This window comes from Hyperolius riggenbachi, chromosome 11, assembly GCF_040937935.1.
Source record: "Hyperolius riggenbachi isolate aHypRig1 chromosome 11, aHypRig1.pri, whole genome shotgun sequence".
Lineage (NCBI taxonomy): Eukaryota > Metazoa > Chordata > Amphibia > Anura > Hyperoliidae > Hyperolius > Hyperolius riggenbachi.
In genome coordinates, this window is record NC_090656.1 from 241,302,165 (window position 1) to 241,316,361 (window position 14,197).

Sequence of the window (14,197 nt, forward strand, 5' to 3'; positions counted from 1 at the left end):
TTGGCTTCCTCCTAAATTGGCCCTAGACTATGATACATACACTACATGATACATACATACACATATGACTATGGTAGGGACTAGATTGTGAGCTCCTCTGAGGGACAGTTAGTGACAAGACAATATACTCTGTACAGCGCTGCGGAAGATGTCGGCGCTATATAAATACTAAATAATAATAATAAAATGCCTCTTGATTGATGTCTCTTGATTAAGTTCACCAAGGCATTTCACAGGATATAGGCAGGGTAAAGGCAGCACGTTTGTTACTTAATCACGCAACAATGCCTGAACTAGGCATGCTCGAATGTACCCAAATTCAATTCGAGTACATTCGGGTCCCGGTCAAATTCGGATTCGGCCATGATCACGCCCATCGAATTCGAGTCGTGATTGGTAATTGAATTCGGGTAATAGTTGTGACTCCTCCTCCTCCAATCTGCTTGTCTGCTTCTTTTGAAGGTTTCCAGTATAAATGTCACTTCCTCCCAGAATTCCTTGCTCGTCATAGGTTTTGTTTGGTGAAGACTGACTTTAGAGCCTCAGCCTCTTTGTACCTTATTGCGAATGTTCTAGTGTAGATAATTCTTAGGGAGTGCATCTTGCACTCCTCCTAGTGCAGTCAGGTTGTATATTATTTGTACTGCCTAAGTCTTGTTTTGTCTCGTCCTGTTCTTGAGATTGTACTATCTCCTGCAGTGGCAGATAGTAAATCGTCCTGTCCTGTTCCTAGATCGCATTCGCCCTAGCGTTAGAGGCGGTGGATCTCCCTTGTCTGAATCTTGGAGTATAACCTTAGCTGCGGTTGCGACCTAAACAGAGAACTGAGGTCCGCTAAGAGGGGCTACGCGGAAAAGCTGGAACAGAACCTCTCCTCAAACGACTCACGAGCCGTGTGGAAGGGACTGAAGGCTGCCACCAACTACAAGCCCCCCCCTCAGCACGCCACACCGAGCTCTGAGCTTGCCGAGAGTCTCAGTGACTTCTACTGCAGATTCGAGAGTCAGCCAGCACCTGCAGGACTCCCACAGCCACCTGCACAATCTGCCACGGTAGCCCTAGGCCCTTACTCACCCCCACCATCAGTGAGGGAGGAGGATGTACTGAAACACTTGCTAAGGCTAAATGCTAGGAAAGCCTCAGGTCCGGACGGTGTGTCGCCAGCCTGCCTGAAAACCTGTGCTCGCCAGCTCGCTCCCACCCTCTCTTCCATCTTCACGAGGTCCCTCCAGGAAGGCAAAGTTCCTGCGTGCTTTAAGAGGTCTGCCATTATCCCGGTCCCCAAAAAGCAGGGCATCCTCGACCTCAACAACTTCAGGCCCGTGGCACTTACATCCGTGATCATGAAAGCTTTTGAAAGCATGGTGCTACCTCTCCTTAAGCACTCTACTGAGGGACTGCTGGACCCGCACCAGTTCGCGTACAGAGCGAACAGGTCCACAAATGACGCCATCAACATCTGCTTGGAGCACGTCTATGATCACCTGGATAGACCGGACTCCTACGCCAGGATCCTCCTACTGGACTTCAGCTCAGCATTCAATACTATCAGCCCTAAAATACTTCAGGACAATCTCGCTGCGCTAGGAGTCCACCCCACCCTACGCCTGTGGATCACGGACTTCCTCACCAACAGGTCCCAGGTCGTTAGGTTAGGCACCATCTCCTCACAACCTAGGATCACCAACACAGGGGCCCCACAAGGCTGTGTCCTGTCGCCGTTCCTGTTCTCTCTGTATACGAACAATTGCAAATCCACTTCGGACTCGGTAAAAGTAATCAAATTTGCCGATGACACGACCATTGTGGGTCTCATCACCAAAAACGATGAGAAGGCGTACCGCCACCAGGTCGAAAGCATATGCAGCTGGTGCAGAGAGAACGGTTTGGTCCTAAACACAGCAAAAACGGTGGAGATGATTGTTGTTTTCAGGAGGAGCGCTTCTACCCCGCCTCCAATCCACATGGATGGCATGGAAGTGGAAAGAGTCCCCAGTGTCCGCCTACTGGGCACAACTATCTCCAATGACCTGAGGTGGAACACCAACACGACCTCAACACAGAGGAAAGCCCAACAGAGACTTTTCTTTCTCCGCCAACTGAAAAAGTTCGGTATGGCCCAAAAACTGCTGACAAATTTCTACTCAGCCACGATCGAATCCGTCCTATGCTCTTCCATCCTGGTCTGGTACACCAGCTCCTCCGCCAGCGACAAGCTCAAACTGCAGAGGGTCATCAAATCTGCAGAGAGGATCATCGGAAGATCCCTTCCCACTCTGGACCTCCTCTACCACTCCAGGCTGAACACCAGAGCATTAAAGATCGCCAACGACCCCTCACACCCAGGCTACCGCTTCTTTAATCAGCTCCCCTCGAGCCGGAAGCTCCGGTTCCGATCCATCTACACCAGGACCTCAAGACATAAGAACAGTTTCTTTCCCTCTGCTGTCAACCTCCTGAACTCTCGCCATGGAAATGCCTATCCCCACCCCAAAATACCAAGACGCACTGAGGCACTTTGCACATAGCTCAAGCGTACTTTTTTTGGTTGTTTTTTTATTGTATTGTAACTTATGCCATTGTCTCCCTCTGCATACATGTTCTTTAATGCTCTGTTTTTCTGTATAATGTTCTGTTACTACTGCATGTCCTCTATCTGTAACTACTGTGTACCGTGTATCAGTACCCTGTAAGTGCCAAGCCCAATTCCGGGCACGACCCAGTCGTGCTTGGCGAAATAAAGTTTCTGGTTACTCCTTCAGTCTGTCTTGTCTGGAACGAACGCTTGCTGTTGTCTGGTGTAAGGCAACCGATTAGCAAGCGTTCCCATTATCTGTTTGTCTTTGTTCTCCATTTTAGTCAGGCTTGGTACGTTTTGTTACTGTTGCGCTTAACGTGCGGTGACAGTACTATTAACGCACTTGTCACTGTTGCGCATAACGTGCGGGGACCGCGTTTAGCTAGTTCATTTGTTATTTTCCTTGGCGTTCAGATTGTGGTTATTTGCTGTGTCTTCCTTACTCAGTTCACGCTCTGTCTTCGCTCAGTCTTGTGTTGCTTATAGCAATCGCCTCTCTTGTGATTAGCTTTCTCACTCTGGTCTGTTCTGATGTGATATGTCTACCGTCGCTGGGTGGCGACTAGATTGGTAGACATTCACATAGTCTGTCTCTGTTCTAGCTTTCTTCTGAGTTGCTACTTTGTTGCCCAGTCTTGCTTAATCGTGCAATTTCCATCTGGCATCTGTGGCTGTACAGAGGACTTATATTGCAATCTTCTCCAAGGGGATCTGTTTGTGTGGGCTGATAAATGGGCTAGACACTGGAATCTGATACATAACCCTCACAGATTTCTTGCTCGTTTATGTTCTTGTAAACTTGAAATGCCTATGCCACATCATTTCAATGAGTTTTTTCCTACTGTGCAAACTGCTGATCCAATTGGTTCATGCAGTACCACTCAGTCATTACCATATTCTAATGAGTTGATAGCTCAATCTGTTGATTGAGTCATTTCCTGCAGAACTGTTCAGTTCGCAAGAGAAAGTTCCAAAGGTTCTTTTTCTTCTGGCCAGCAGCAATCTAAAGCTATAAAGATTAAAAAGAAAAAGTCTAGGAAACGTACTCACCTGAAAGAGACGCTTCCTGTAGCTGTTACAAGTGAAAAGTTTGCTCCAGTAAAATCTGGTGGAGTTTTTCACCTTGAATTTACTGACACATCTGAATGTGATATAGGCAGTGTCATTTGTTATATTAAAGGTGTAAAAGATTATCTTTATGTTCCTGACCCCAATCCGTATCAGTGTTATGTGGATATAGGTTTGTGGGAGCCTCCATTTGCTTCCTGTGAAATCGGGGCTCTGATTGGAAAGTTTGACACTGATTGGAAGTCGTATTGTCTATTTCGGAAAGAATGAGGTGTGTTTAATGCCTGTATTGACTCAATGCGCACCTTGATTGAATCTGGTGAATGTGAGGAACATTTGGTGAACTCAGTGATTTGTGTGTGGCAAACAATCTTGTCTGAGTTACATACACATCAATCAGTTAACCCCTGTACAAACACATTGTCAGCGGGCGATTGTTCCAATTTCCCTGAGGTGAAGCAAGTAAGTTTTGAGTCTGTTTCATTCCCCAAAACAACAGAATGTGTGAATTCTGAAAGTCTGTTTCCCATGGCAACTGCTTGTGTGGAGTTTGAATCTGTGCGATCTGATGCCTTTATCTCAGGGGTTCCTGCAAATTATGATCAAAATGAATGTGTTATTTTTGCCAAAGATATATGGGTTCCCTCGTCAAATAAAAACAGATCTTTTTCCTTCAGTAATCTTTAAAAGATCTTCCATTTATGAACTTGCTATGGGGAAAGTTCCTAAACGATGCAATTTTAAGAACAATGTGAATGTGTCAAATAAAATTCCTTGTGTTTCTGTCTCAACTTCTTCTGCAAAGAAACCTATGCCTCACCCTGTGGACACCTGTGAAAACACACTGGCAGATGAAAATTGTTGCAATTTTCCTGTCCTCAACATTCCATTACCGAAGGCGATGTGGGATCCGCAGATTTTGCGTTCTGACTCCCCTGATTCGACATTGTTGGCCAAGTTTAAGGGTGATACAGAGCTTTGGTTGTGTGAACTTGATACTGAGGAATCTTTGTTTTGTCCAGAAAATATTTCTGTGAGCTTGCCCTGTACCATGAATGAAACAATGTTGTCCAGCCAAACTGACATTTGTGAACCCCTTTCTTGCTCTACAGAAAGTACTGACTTTACTTCCTGTACTCTGTATGACTCAATAGTGCCTGGTATAAAATCTCCAGGCAGAGAGTTCAGAAGCTCTATTTGGTGTTGCAGTTATACTCACCTGTTTTTCTGCCATTCTGGATTTGCAGTCAAGTTTGACTGCTATGCAGGATTCTGTGTTTAATCAAACCAAAGTCAGGGAGTCAGGGACTGTTCTAGCAGATATTCCTGTGCAGTCTGTTCATGTGAATAAAATTCAGTGTGTTGTAGAACCATTTCTAAAACATCAGCCCTGTTCTCTGAATGTATTTGACGTTTTGCCCTGTAACATGGATAGTTCAGAATCATTGATGAGTTTACCAGAAATCTTAGGAATTTGTGCTCCTGAAGTTTTATGTGATGTTTTGGAGACCTCTGAGTTCCTGTCTGAGGGTGCAGAGCTTTTAAGATATGCTTCCTGCCCCCTGGGTCCCACTGAGGTAATGCCCACTTCAGTGGGCATCGCTGTTATGCTGACTACTTTTGCAGCGCTTTTGGAGCTTCAGTCATGTGTAGTCCATAATGAGTTTTTGTTGGATACAGTTATAGTCACAGAGATTTCTAAGTCTGATTCCGAGTCTCCTTTTGAAAGTCCAGTACCTGTGACCACCAGTCACAATGATTTTTTGTCTTGCTCTGAATCTGGTCTGGCTGTGTCGGTTTCTGAGGTCTACAGTCCCTCAGCATGCCCAGTGGTTGCTCCTGTTCCAGTGTGCTCAGATGTTTTCCGTGATCCAGTGTGCCCGGAGGTGCCTTCTGTGTTTATGCGCTCAGATGTCCCCCTGGTGGTGTCTTGTCCAGAAGGCGTCGGAGGTGCCACATGCCTCAATATGGTTCTGAATCCTGAAAACTCTGTTTGTGACAGTTGTCCTTGTGACTTTGGCTTGGGAGTTTCCCTGAGTGATGTGGGGGGTCCTGTTGGATCACCATGTGGCTCTCTGGGATCTTCTAATGTCTTGGGGTCTCTTTGGAATGGTGAGTCATTCTGGGGGATTCTTGGGGGTTCTTGCCTTGGTGCTGTGGACTGGTCCAATAATGAGTATTGTGCTGGTGAAGACCGTTGTAGTGGGCACAACTCTGAAGGTTTCAGGTTCTTTGGACTTGACCTGGGGGACTGGGTGTATCATGCCAAGGCTCTCGGTGGGCATTGTTCTGGTAGTCGCGGTACTCATGGGTATCACTTTGGAACTTGTTGTACTGGTGGGCATGGCTTTTGGGGTTCTAGGGCTGATTGTTTCAGTCATGGTTTAGTCAGTTCAGGAAGCATGCCCGGTTGGTCTGCCCAGGCCGTTCTGAATTATTTTTGTTGTTGTTTTGTGGCAAGGAGACTCTTTTGTATTGAAAGAAGCCGTCTTTAAAGGGTGTGTGTGTGGGGGGGGGGAGGGGGGGTAATGTCAGAATCCGCTCTGCTGGCCTTGATTCCCTGGACTGTTTTGTTTCCTATGCAGGTTGCATAGTTCAGTCCAGGGAAAAGAGGCCTTTTTGTCAGTTTGCAAGGCTGACTGATTTGCATCTACTTATCTTGCAATCTGCTTGTCTGCTTCCTTTGACGGTTTCCAGTATAAATGTCACTTCCTCCCAGAATTCCTTAATCGTCATAGGTTTTGTTTGGTGAAGACTGACATAAGAGCCTCAGCCTCTTTGTACCTTATTGCGAATGTTCTAGTGTAGTTAATTCTTGGGGAGTGCAAGGGCTGGGGAGTTTTTTTGCATTTGGAGGGCTGTGTTTTTTTCCCTTTGCTTGGAGGAGCTTTGCTGCAGGTGGTGGTAGCGGCTGAAGCAGCAGGCTGTGGCTCCTGCCTTCCACGCCCTGTGCTGGCCGCCATGCTGCTGCCGCGCTTTTGCGCCAGAGACGCCTCCTCCTCAGATGGCGAGCTGCCTTAACCAAACTGTGGTGGTGACACGTAGGGACGGTCCAGCACCTCATCATCATCATCCCCAAACATCGAACTGCCAGCATTGCACATTGCTTTTTTTCTGACTGCTGACATGAAGTTGATGACCCACTGGTTGAGGCAGGAAAGGACTGGCTGCCCCTAGATGGAATCATCAGATTCATCCAGAGTACTATGATCTTGTGGTCCCAACTCACAGCAGGACGTAAAGCTTTTTTCTGCCTGAACAGCTCGTCATATCAGATCCACACATTGCCTCCATATGAACGATAAGCCTGACCAATCGAATCCATGTAGCAAAATAAACCAGTACAGCACTCAGGCTGTTTTTCAGCAATTACTCCAGCCAAGATAGCAAAGGCCTGAAACCAATTTTGAAAAGTCCTTGGTATCAAACTTTTAACTCATCAGGTTTTGCAATTTTGAGATTAAACTTCTCTAGAGGTAACAGGGAAAATATTTCAGCATATTCACCCTTCCAAATGCACTCACGCACCTACTGTTTCGAGACCCTAATGGCCCCTCCAAACACACATACATCTCCATGTGAGATGCATCAGAGAGACGAACATCCTTCCGTTGGTTTGTCACTCAACCCTACTGGTACTAAAGGTGCCTCTGGCTGAGGAACCACCGCCAGTGTGAGTGATGACCCTCCCCGGCCCCACTACCTTCCCCCAATGGCAAGGGCACGGATCCGTTCCACGCCACTGTCGGAAGTACAGGGGCCAGTACACCCGCGCTCTTAGCTAGAACGTCCCGGATGGAACCCAGTACCAATTTGAAAAATGATAAAGCCGCTAAACCTCCCCCACCCCCACTCAGGGCCGGCCTCAGGTTTCACAGCGCCCTGAACGAAACTTGAAGTTTTTGCCCCCCCCTAGAGATGAGCGTAATGACCTAATTACGATTTCGCGAAATTTCGCGTAATTAGTGTAATTACGATTATGGCCATAAGTACATAATCGTAATGAAGAAGGATTTCGCGAAATTTCGCGTAAGCGTAATTTTCGCGTAATTTTCGCATTACAGTCGTATCATGCCGTAATTTCGCATTAAACGCTACCGTAATTTCGCGTTAAACCGTAACGCTCCGTATAATATAAAAAAGCCGCCGACTTTAAGGGTTAATAGCAAAGCCCCCTTAAATGCTAAGAGCCTCAAATTTGGAGAATATATTAAGGAGATCAGGAGGAATAAGAGGAAAATTTTTTTTTCAAAAAGACCTTATAGTTTTTGAGAAAATCGATGTTAAAGTTTCAAAGGAAAAATGTAAACATTTAAAAACCCGCCGACTTTAACGGTTAATAGCAAAGCCTGCTTAAAGTTTAGGAACACCAAATTCCCAGGGTATATTAAGGGGATCAGTGGGAATAAGAGGAAAAAAATATTTTTCAAAAAGACCTTATAGTTTTTGAGAAAATCGATTTTTAAGTTTCAAGGGCGAAAATGTCTTTTAAATGCGGAAAATGTCCGTTTTTTTGCACAGGTAACAATAGTGTATTATTTTCATAGATTCCCCCAAGTGAGAAGAGTTTTACTTACTTCGTTCTGAGTGTGGGAAATATAAAAAAAAAACGACGTGGGGTCCCCCCTCCCAGACCTCTTTAACCCCTTGTCCCCCATGCAGGCTGGGATAGCCAGAATGCGGAGCACCGGCCGCGTGGGGCTCCGCACCCTGACTATACCAGCCCGCATGGTCCATGGATTGGGGGGTCTCGGAAGGGGAGGGGCAGCCAAGCTTTCCCCTCCCCCTCCGAGCCCTTGTCCAATCCAAGGACAAGGGGCTCTTCTCCACCTCCGATGGGCGGTGGAGGTGGAGGCCGCGATTTCCTGGGGGGGAGGTTCATGGTGGAATCTGGGAGTCCCCTTTAAAAAGGGGTCCCTCAGATGCCCACCCCCCCTCCCAGGAGAAATGAGTATAGAGGTACTTGTACCCCTTACCCATTTCCTTTAAGAGTTAAAGTAAATAAACACACAGACACTTAGAAAAAGTATTTTAATTGAACAAAAAACATAACCACGAAAAAAGTCCTTTAATATTCTTAATAAACCATTAATACTTACCTGTCCCTTTAAATAAATGATCCCTCGCAATATCCTCGGAAATGTTCTATCAGTTACAATGTAACAAAGTTATTACAATGAATCAACTTTGTTACATTGAAACTACGCCGCACCCAACGTCACTCACCGCCGCCGCCGCGTCTGTGCTGCAGGACCCGACAGAGCTCTGAGCTATAGCTCAGAGCTCTCTAAGCATCTTTGTATTTGGGCTCCAAGGAGCCCCATTGGTCCTTAGCAGACCAATGGGGTTCCTTCTGATTTAAAGGAACCCCATTGGTCTGCTAAGGACCAATGGGGCTCCTTGGAGCCCAAATACAAAGATGCTTAGTATAGCTCAGAGCTCTGTCGGGTCCTGCAGCACAGACGCGGCGGCGGCGGCGGCGGTGAGTGACGTTGGGTGCGGCGTAGTTACAATGTAACAAAGTTGTTACATTGTAATAACTTTGTTACATTGTAACTGATAGAACATTTCCGAGGATATTGCGAGGGATCATTTATTTAAAGGGACAGGTAAGTATTAATGGTTAATTAAGAATATTAAAGGACTTTTTTCGTGGTTATGTTTTTTGTTCATTTAAAATACTTTTTCTAAGTGTCTGTGTGTTTATTTACTTTAACTCTTAAAGGAAATGGGTAAGGGGTACAAGTACCTCTATACTCATTTCTCCTGGGAGGGGGGGTGGGCATCTGGGGGACCCCTTTTTAAAGGGGACTCCCAGATTCCACCATGAACCTCCCCCCCAGGAAATCGCGGCCTCCACCTCCACCGCCCATCGGAGGTGGAGAAGAGCCCCTTGTCCTTGGATTGGACAAGGGCTCGGAGGGGGAGGGGAAAGCTTGGCTGCCCCTCCCCTTCCGAGACCCCCCAATCCATGGACCATGCGGGCTGGTATAGTCAGGGTGCGGAGCCCCACGCGGCCGGTGCTCCGCATTCTGGCTATCCCAGCCTGCATGGGGGACAAGGGGTTAAAGAGGTCTGGGAGGGGGGACCCCACGTCGTTTTTTTTTATATTTCCCACACTCAGAACGAAGTAAGTAAAACTCTTCCCACTTGGGGGAATCTATGAAAATAATACACTATTGTTACCTGTGCAAAAAAAACGGACATTTTCCGCATTTAAAAGACATTTTCGCCCTTGAAACTTAAAAATCGATTTTCTCAAAAACTATAAGGTCTTTTTGAAAAAAAAAATTTTCCTCTTATTCCCACTGATCCCCTTAATATACCCTGGGACTTTGGTGTTCCTAAACTTTAAGCAGGCTTTGCTATTAACCGTTAAAGTCGGCGGGTTTTTAAATGTTTACATTTTTCCTTTGAAACTTTAACATCGATTTTCTCAAAAACTATAAGGTCTTTTTTAAAAAAAAATTTTTCCTCTTATTCCCACTGATCCCCTTAATATACCCTGGGACTTTGGTGTTCCTAAACTTTAAGCAGGCTTTGCTATTAACCGTTAAAGTCGGCGGGTTTTTAAATGTTTACATTTTTCCTTTGAAACTTTAACATCGATTTTCTCAAAAACTATAAGGTCTTTTTGAAAAAAAAAAATTTCCTCTTATTCCTCCTGATCTCCTTAATATATTCTCCAAATTTGAGGCTCTTAGCATTTAAGGGGGCTTTGCTATTAACCCTTAAAGTCGGCGGCTTTTTTATATTATACGGAGCGTTACGGTTTAACGCGAAATTACGGTAGCGTTTAATGCGAAATTACGGCATGAACGAAACGCGAAATTACGCGTTGAAAATTACGCTTACGGTATTTTCAATTACGATTTTAATGGCAATTACGCTACCGTAATTTCGCATCGTAATCGCAAATTTCGCATGCGTAATTTTAGTAATGCGAAATTACGAAAATTTCGGCTCAACTCTACCCCCCCCCTTTCATCCTCTTTGCACATGCACACGCACGCGCACGCACACACACACACGCCCATATGCAGTATAGAAATATAATTTGTGATCGACAATATATACTCTGTACAGCGCTGTGTACTATATCGGCGCTATAAATACTTAAATAGTGTATATATAATACATACACTAAGGGGGATCCGCCTAATATATATATATATACACTAACGGGGGGATCTGCCTACATATACAAGACGAGTAGCCTATATACACTAAGGGGGGGGGGGAATCTGCCTGTTATAGGCAGCCCCCACCCCTTAGTGTATATAGGCTACTAGACTTGTAGGCAAGTCCCCTCCTTTAGTGTATATATATTAGGCAGATCCTTAGTGTGTGTGTGTGTGTGTGTGTATATATATATATATATATATATATATATATATATATATATATATATATATATATATATATATATATATATATATATATATATATATATACATATATATATATATATATATATATATATATATATATATATATATATATATATATATACATACACACACACACGCACACACATCACTTACAAGCTAATAATAACAAAGAAAATGTTTGTAGTATACCCTCTTCACATGCATATTTAAAAAGTTCAGACCCTTAGGTAACTGTTTTTTTTTGATTATTGTAATTTTTTTTCCATAAAAAATTTTATTTGGGTAATTTGTTGAAATAAACAGTTAATTTTAAATGTTACAATGTGTGTAAATTGCCTTGAAAAATGTATGTAGATGTAGTTTTACTACATTGAGTTTTTTGTTTTTTTTTATGTCCTCCTCTCTTCCCGGAAGCATAAGGAGGACAGAAAACTTTTTTTTTTCAGAAAGATTGCGGCCTCTGATAAGAGACAGTCAGTTTTTCTGCTGGGGACTTAGATCAGTGAACGGGAACCAATGATCTCAGGTCTACCGGGGAACAGCACTGGGGTGCGCGCTCGGGCGCAGGAGCATGCCAAAGTGCGGCACTGCAGCAGAGCAGCCGCCTGGACGTGAGAATCACGTTCGGGCAGCTTAAATGATTAAAGCGAACCAGAGCTGAAGCACCCTCATGTATGTTACCATATATATCAGTGGGGACATTAGAGAAAACACCTACCCGGCTCTCGGTTTCATCCTTCACTGCTCAGCCTGCTTATCAGCCCTGATAAAATCCCTGACTGAGCATTCAGTCTGGCTTTGCTCAGGAATCATTTTGGCTGAGTCATTATAGCAGAGCCAGAAGGGGGCAGGCTTGGGCTTCAAAAGACATCAGAAAAGACAGATTCAGCTATAATGATTCCTGAGCAAAGCCAGACTAAATGCTCAGTTGGGGATTTTATCAGGGCTGATAACAAGCAGGCTGAGCAGTGAAGGATGAAACAGAGAGCAGGGTAGGTGTTTTCTCTAATGTTCCCACTGATATATATGGTAACATACATAAGGGTGCTTCGTCTCTGGTTCACTTTAAGTATTTCAGAGAATTGTTTATAAATGTTATATTGTAAATCTTGTCTTCTTTCACTACTAGTACGATATATACTAATACAAGTGGAAAGAGTACAATGGAGCCCACCATGGACAGCACTGTACACTTGGGACAGACGGTCGGACTCAGCAGCCTGGATGTCAAGAGGATAAATGTTTTATATAACTGCAGTGAGTTTGCTACGCCGCATTCCCCTTTAGGAAGGGTCAGTGAGATGCAAATGCTTCTAAGTTGATGCAGATTTCAAATGCAAATGCATGCAGCTTGAAAACGCACCAATCAAATTCCACCTTGGTGTGATGCGATTGGTCCGTTTTCAAGCTCCATGAATTAGAACACCAAATTTGTATGATCGTGTGCCAGCCAGGCAGTGGCGGCTCCAGGAAATTTTTTTAGGGGGTGCTATGCAGGTGCTGGACCAATTTCCGGGGGAGCTGACGACCTGCGGCGCGCGAAGCGCGCCGCGCCAAAAATGGGTGTGGCCACAACCTGCGGCGCGCGAAGCGCGCCGCGGCGAAAAAATGGGCGTGGTCATGACCGGATGAGGGCGGGGCTAACTGTAATTTAAAGTGAACCCAGGGTGAGAGTGATATGGTGGCTGCCATATTTATTTCCTTTTAAACAATACTAGTTGCCTGGCAGCCCTGCTGATCTATTTGGCTGTAGTAGTGAACTGAATTACACCAGAAACAAGCCATGCAGCTAATCTTGTCAGTTCTGACAATATTGTCAGAAACCCCTGACCTGCTGCATGCTTGTTCAGGGTCTATGGTTGAAAGAATAAGAGGCAGAGGACCAGCACGGCAGCCAGGCAACTGGTATTGCTTAAAGGGAGATAAATATGGCAGCCTCAATATTATTCTCACCTCGGGTTCCCTTTAAAAGTGCAACGCAAAGACAGAGGGCCCAAGTTTTGGTGACCCTTTTCCCTGAAAATTCACATAATTGTGCAGGTTTTCTCAAGAAAATACACGTAATGTGAGCAGATTTTAACAAAAAACACGTCCAATGACCCCAATATGCACAATCGTTATCAGATATGGCCCCAATATGCACAATCGTTATCAGATATGGCCCCAATATGCACAATCGTTATCAGATATGGCCCCAATATGCACAATCGTTATCAGATATAGCCCCAATATGCACAATCGGTAGCAGATATGACCCCAATATGCACAATCGTTAGCAGATATGACCCCAATATGCACAATCGTTATCAGATATGGCCCCAATATGCACAATCGTTATCAGATATGGCCCCAATATGCACAATCGGTAGCAGATATGGTCCCAATATGCACAATCGGTAGCAGATATGGTCCCAATATGCACAATCGGTAGCAGATATGGTCCCAATATGCACAATCGGTGGCAGATATGGTCCCAATATGCACAATCGGTGGCAGATATGGTCCCAATATGCACAATCGGTGGCAGATATGGTCCCAATATGCACAATCGGTGGCAGATATGGTCCCAATATGCACAATCGGTGGCAGATATGGTCCCAATATGCACAATCGGTGGCAGATATGGTCCCAATATGCACAATCGGTGGCAGATATGGTCCCAATATGCACAATCGGTGGCAGATATGGTCCCAATATGCACAATCGGTGGCAGATATGGTCCCAATATGCACAATCGGTGGCAGATATGGTCCCAATATGCACAATCGGTAGCAGATATGGCCCCAATATGCACAATCGGTAGCAGATATGACCCCAATATGCACAATCGGTAGCAGATATGACCCCAATATGCACAATCGGTAGCAGATATGACCCCAATATGCACAATCGGTAGCAGATATGACCCCAATATGCACAATCGGTAGCAGATATGACCCCAATATGCACAATCGGTAGCAGATATGACCCCAATATGCACAATCGGTAGCAGATATGACCCCAATATGCACAATCGGTAGCAGATATGACCCCAATATGCACAATCGGTAGCAGAAATGACCCCAATATGCACAATCGGTAGCAGAAATGACCCCAATATGCACAATCGGTAGCAGAAATGACCCCAATATGCACAATCGGTAGCAGAAATGACCCCAAC

The 14,197-nt window shown here is 44.9% G+C and overlaps 1 protein-coding gene across 4 annotated transcripts in view; it reads left to right on the forward strand.

The window, feature by feature from the left end:
• LOC137538746 (low choriolytic enzyme-like) overlaps positions 1–14,197 on the forward strand; it is a 1,161,243-nt gene that overhangs the window by 1,039,902 nt on the left and 107,144 nt on the right. For all 4 annotated transcript variants that reach the window (XM_068261057.1, XM_068261060.1, XM_068261059.1 and 1 more), the window contains one exon: positions 12,167–12,294. In XM_068261057.1, the coding sequence (XP_068117158.1) occupies positions 12,167–12,294 (128 nt within the window). The remainder of the gene's footprint in view (positions 1–12,166; positions 12,295–14,197) is intronic.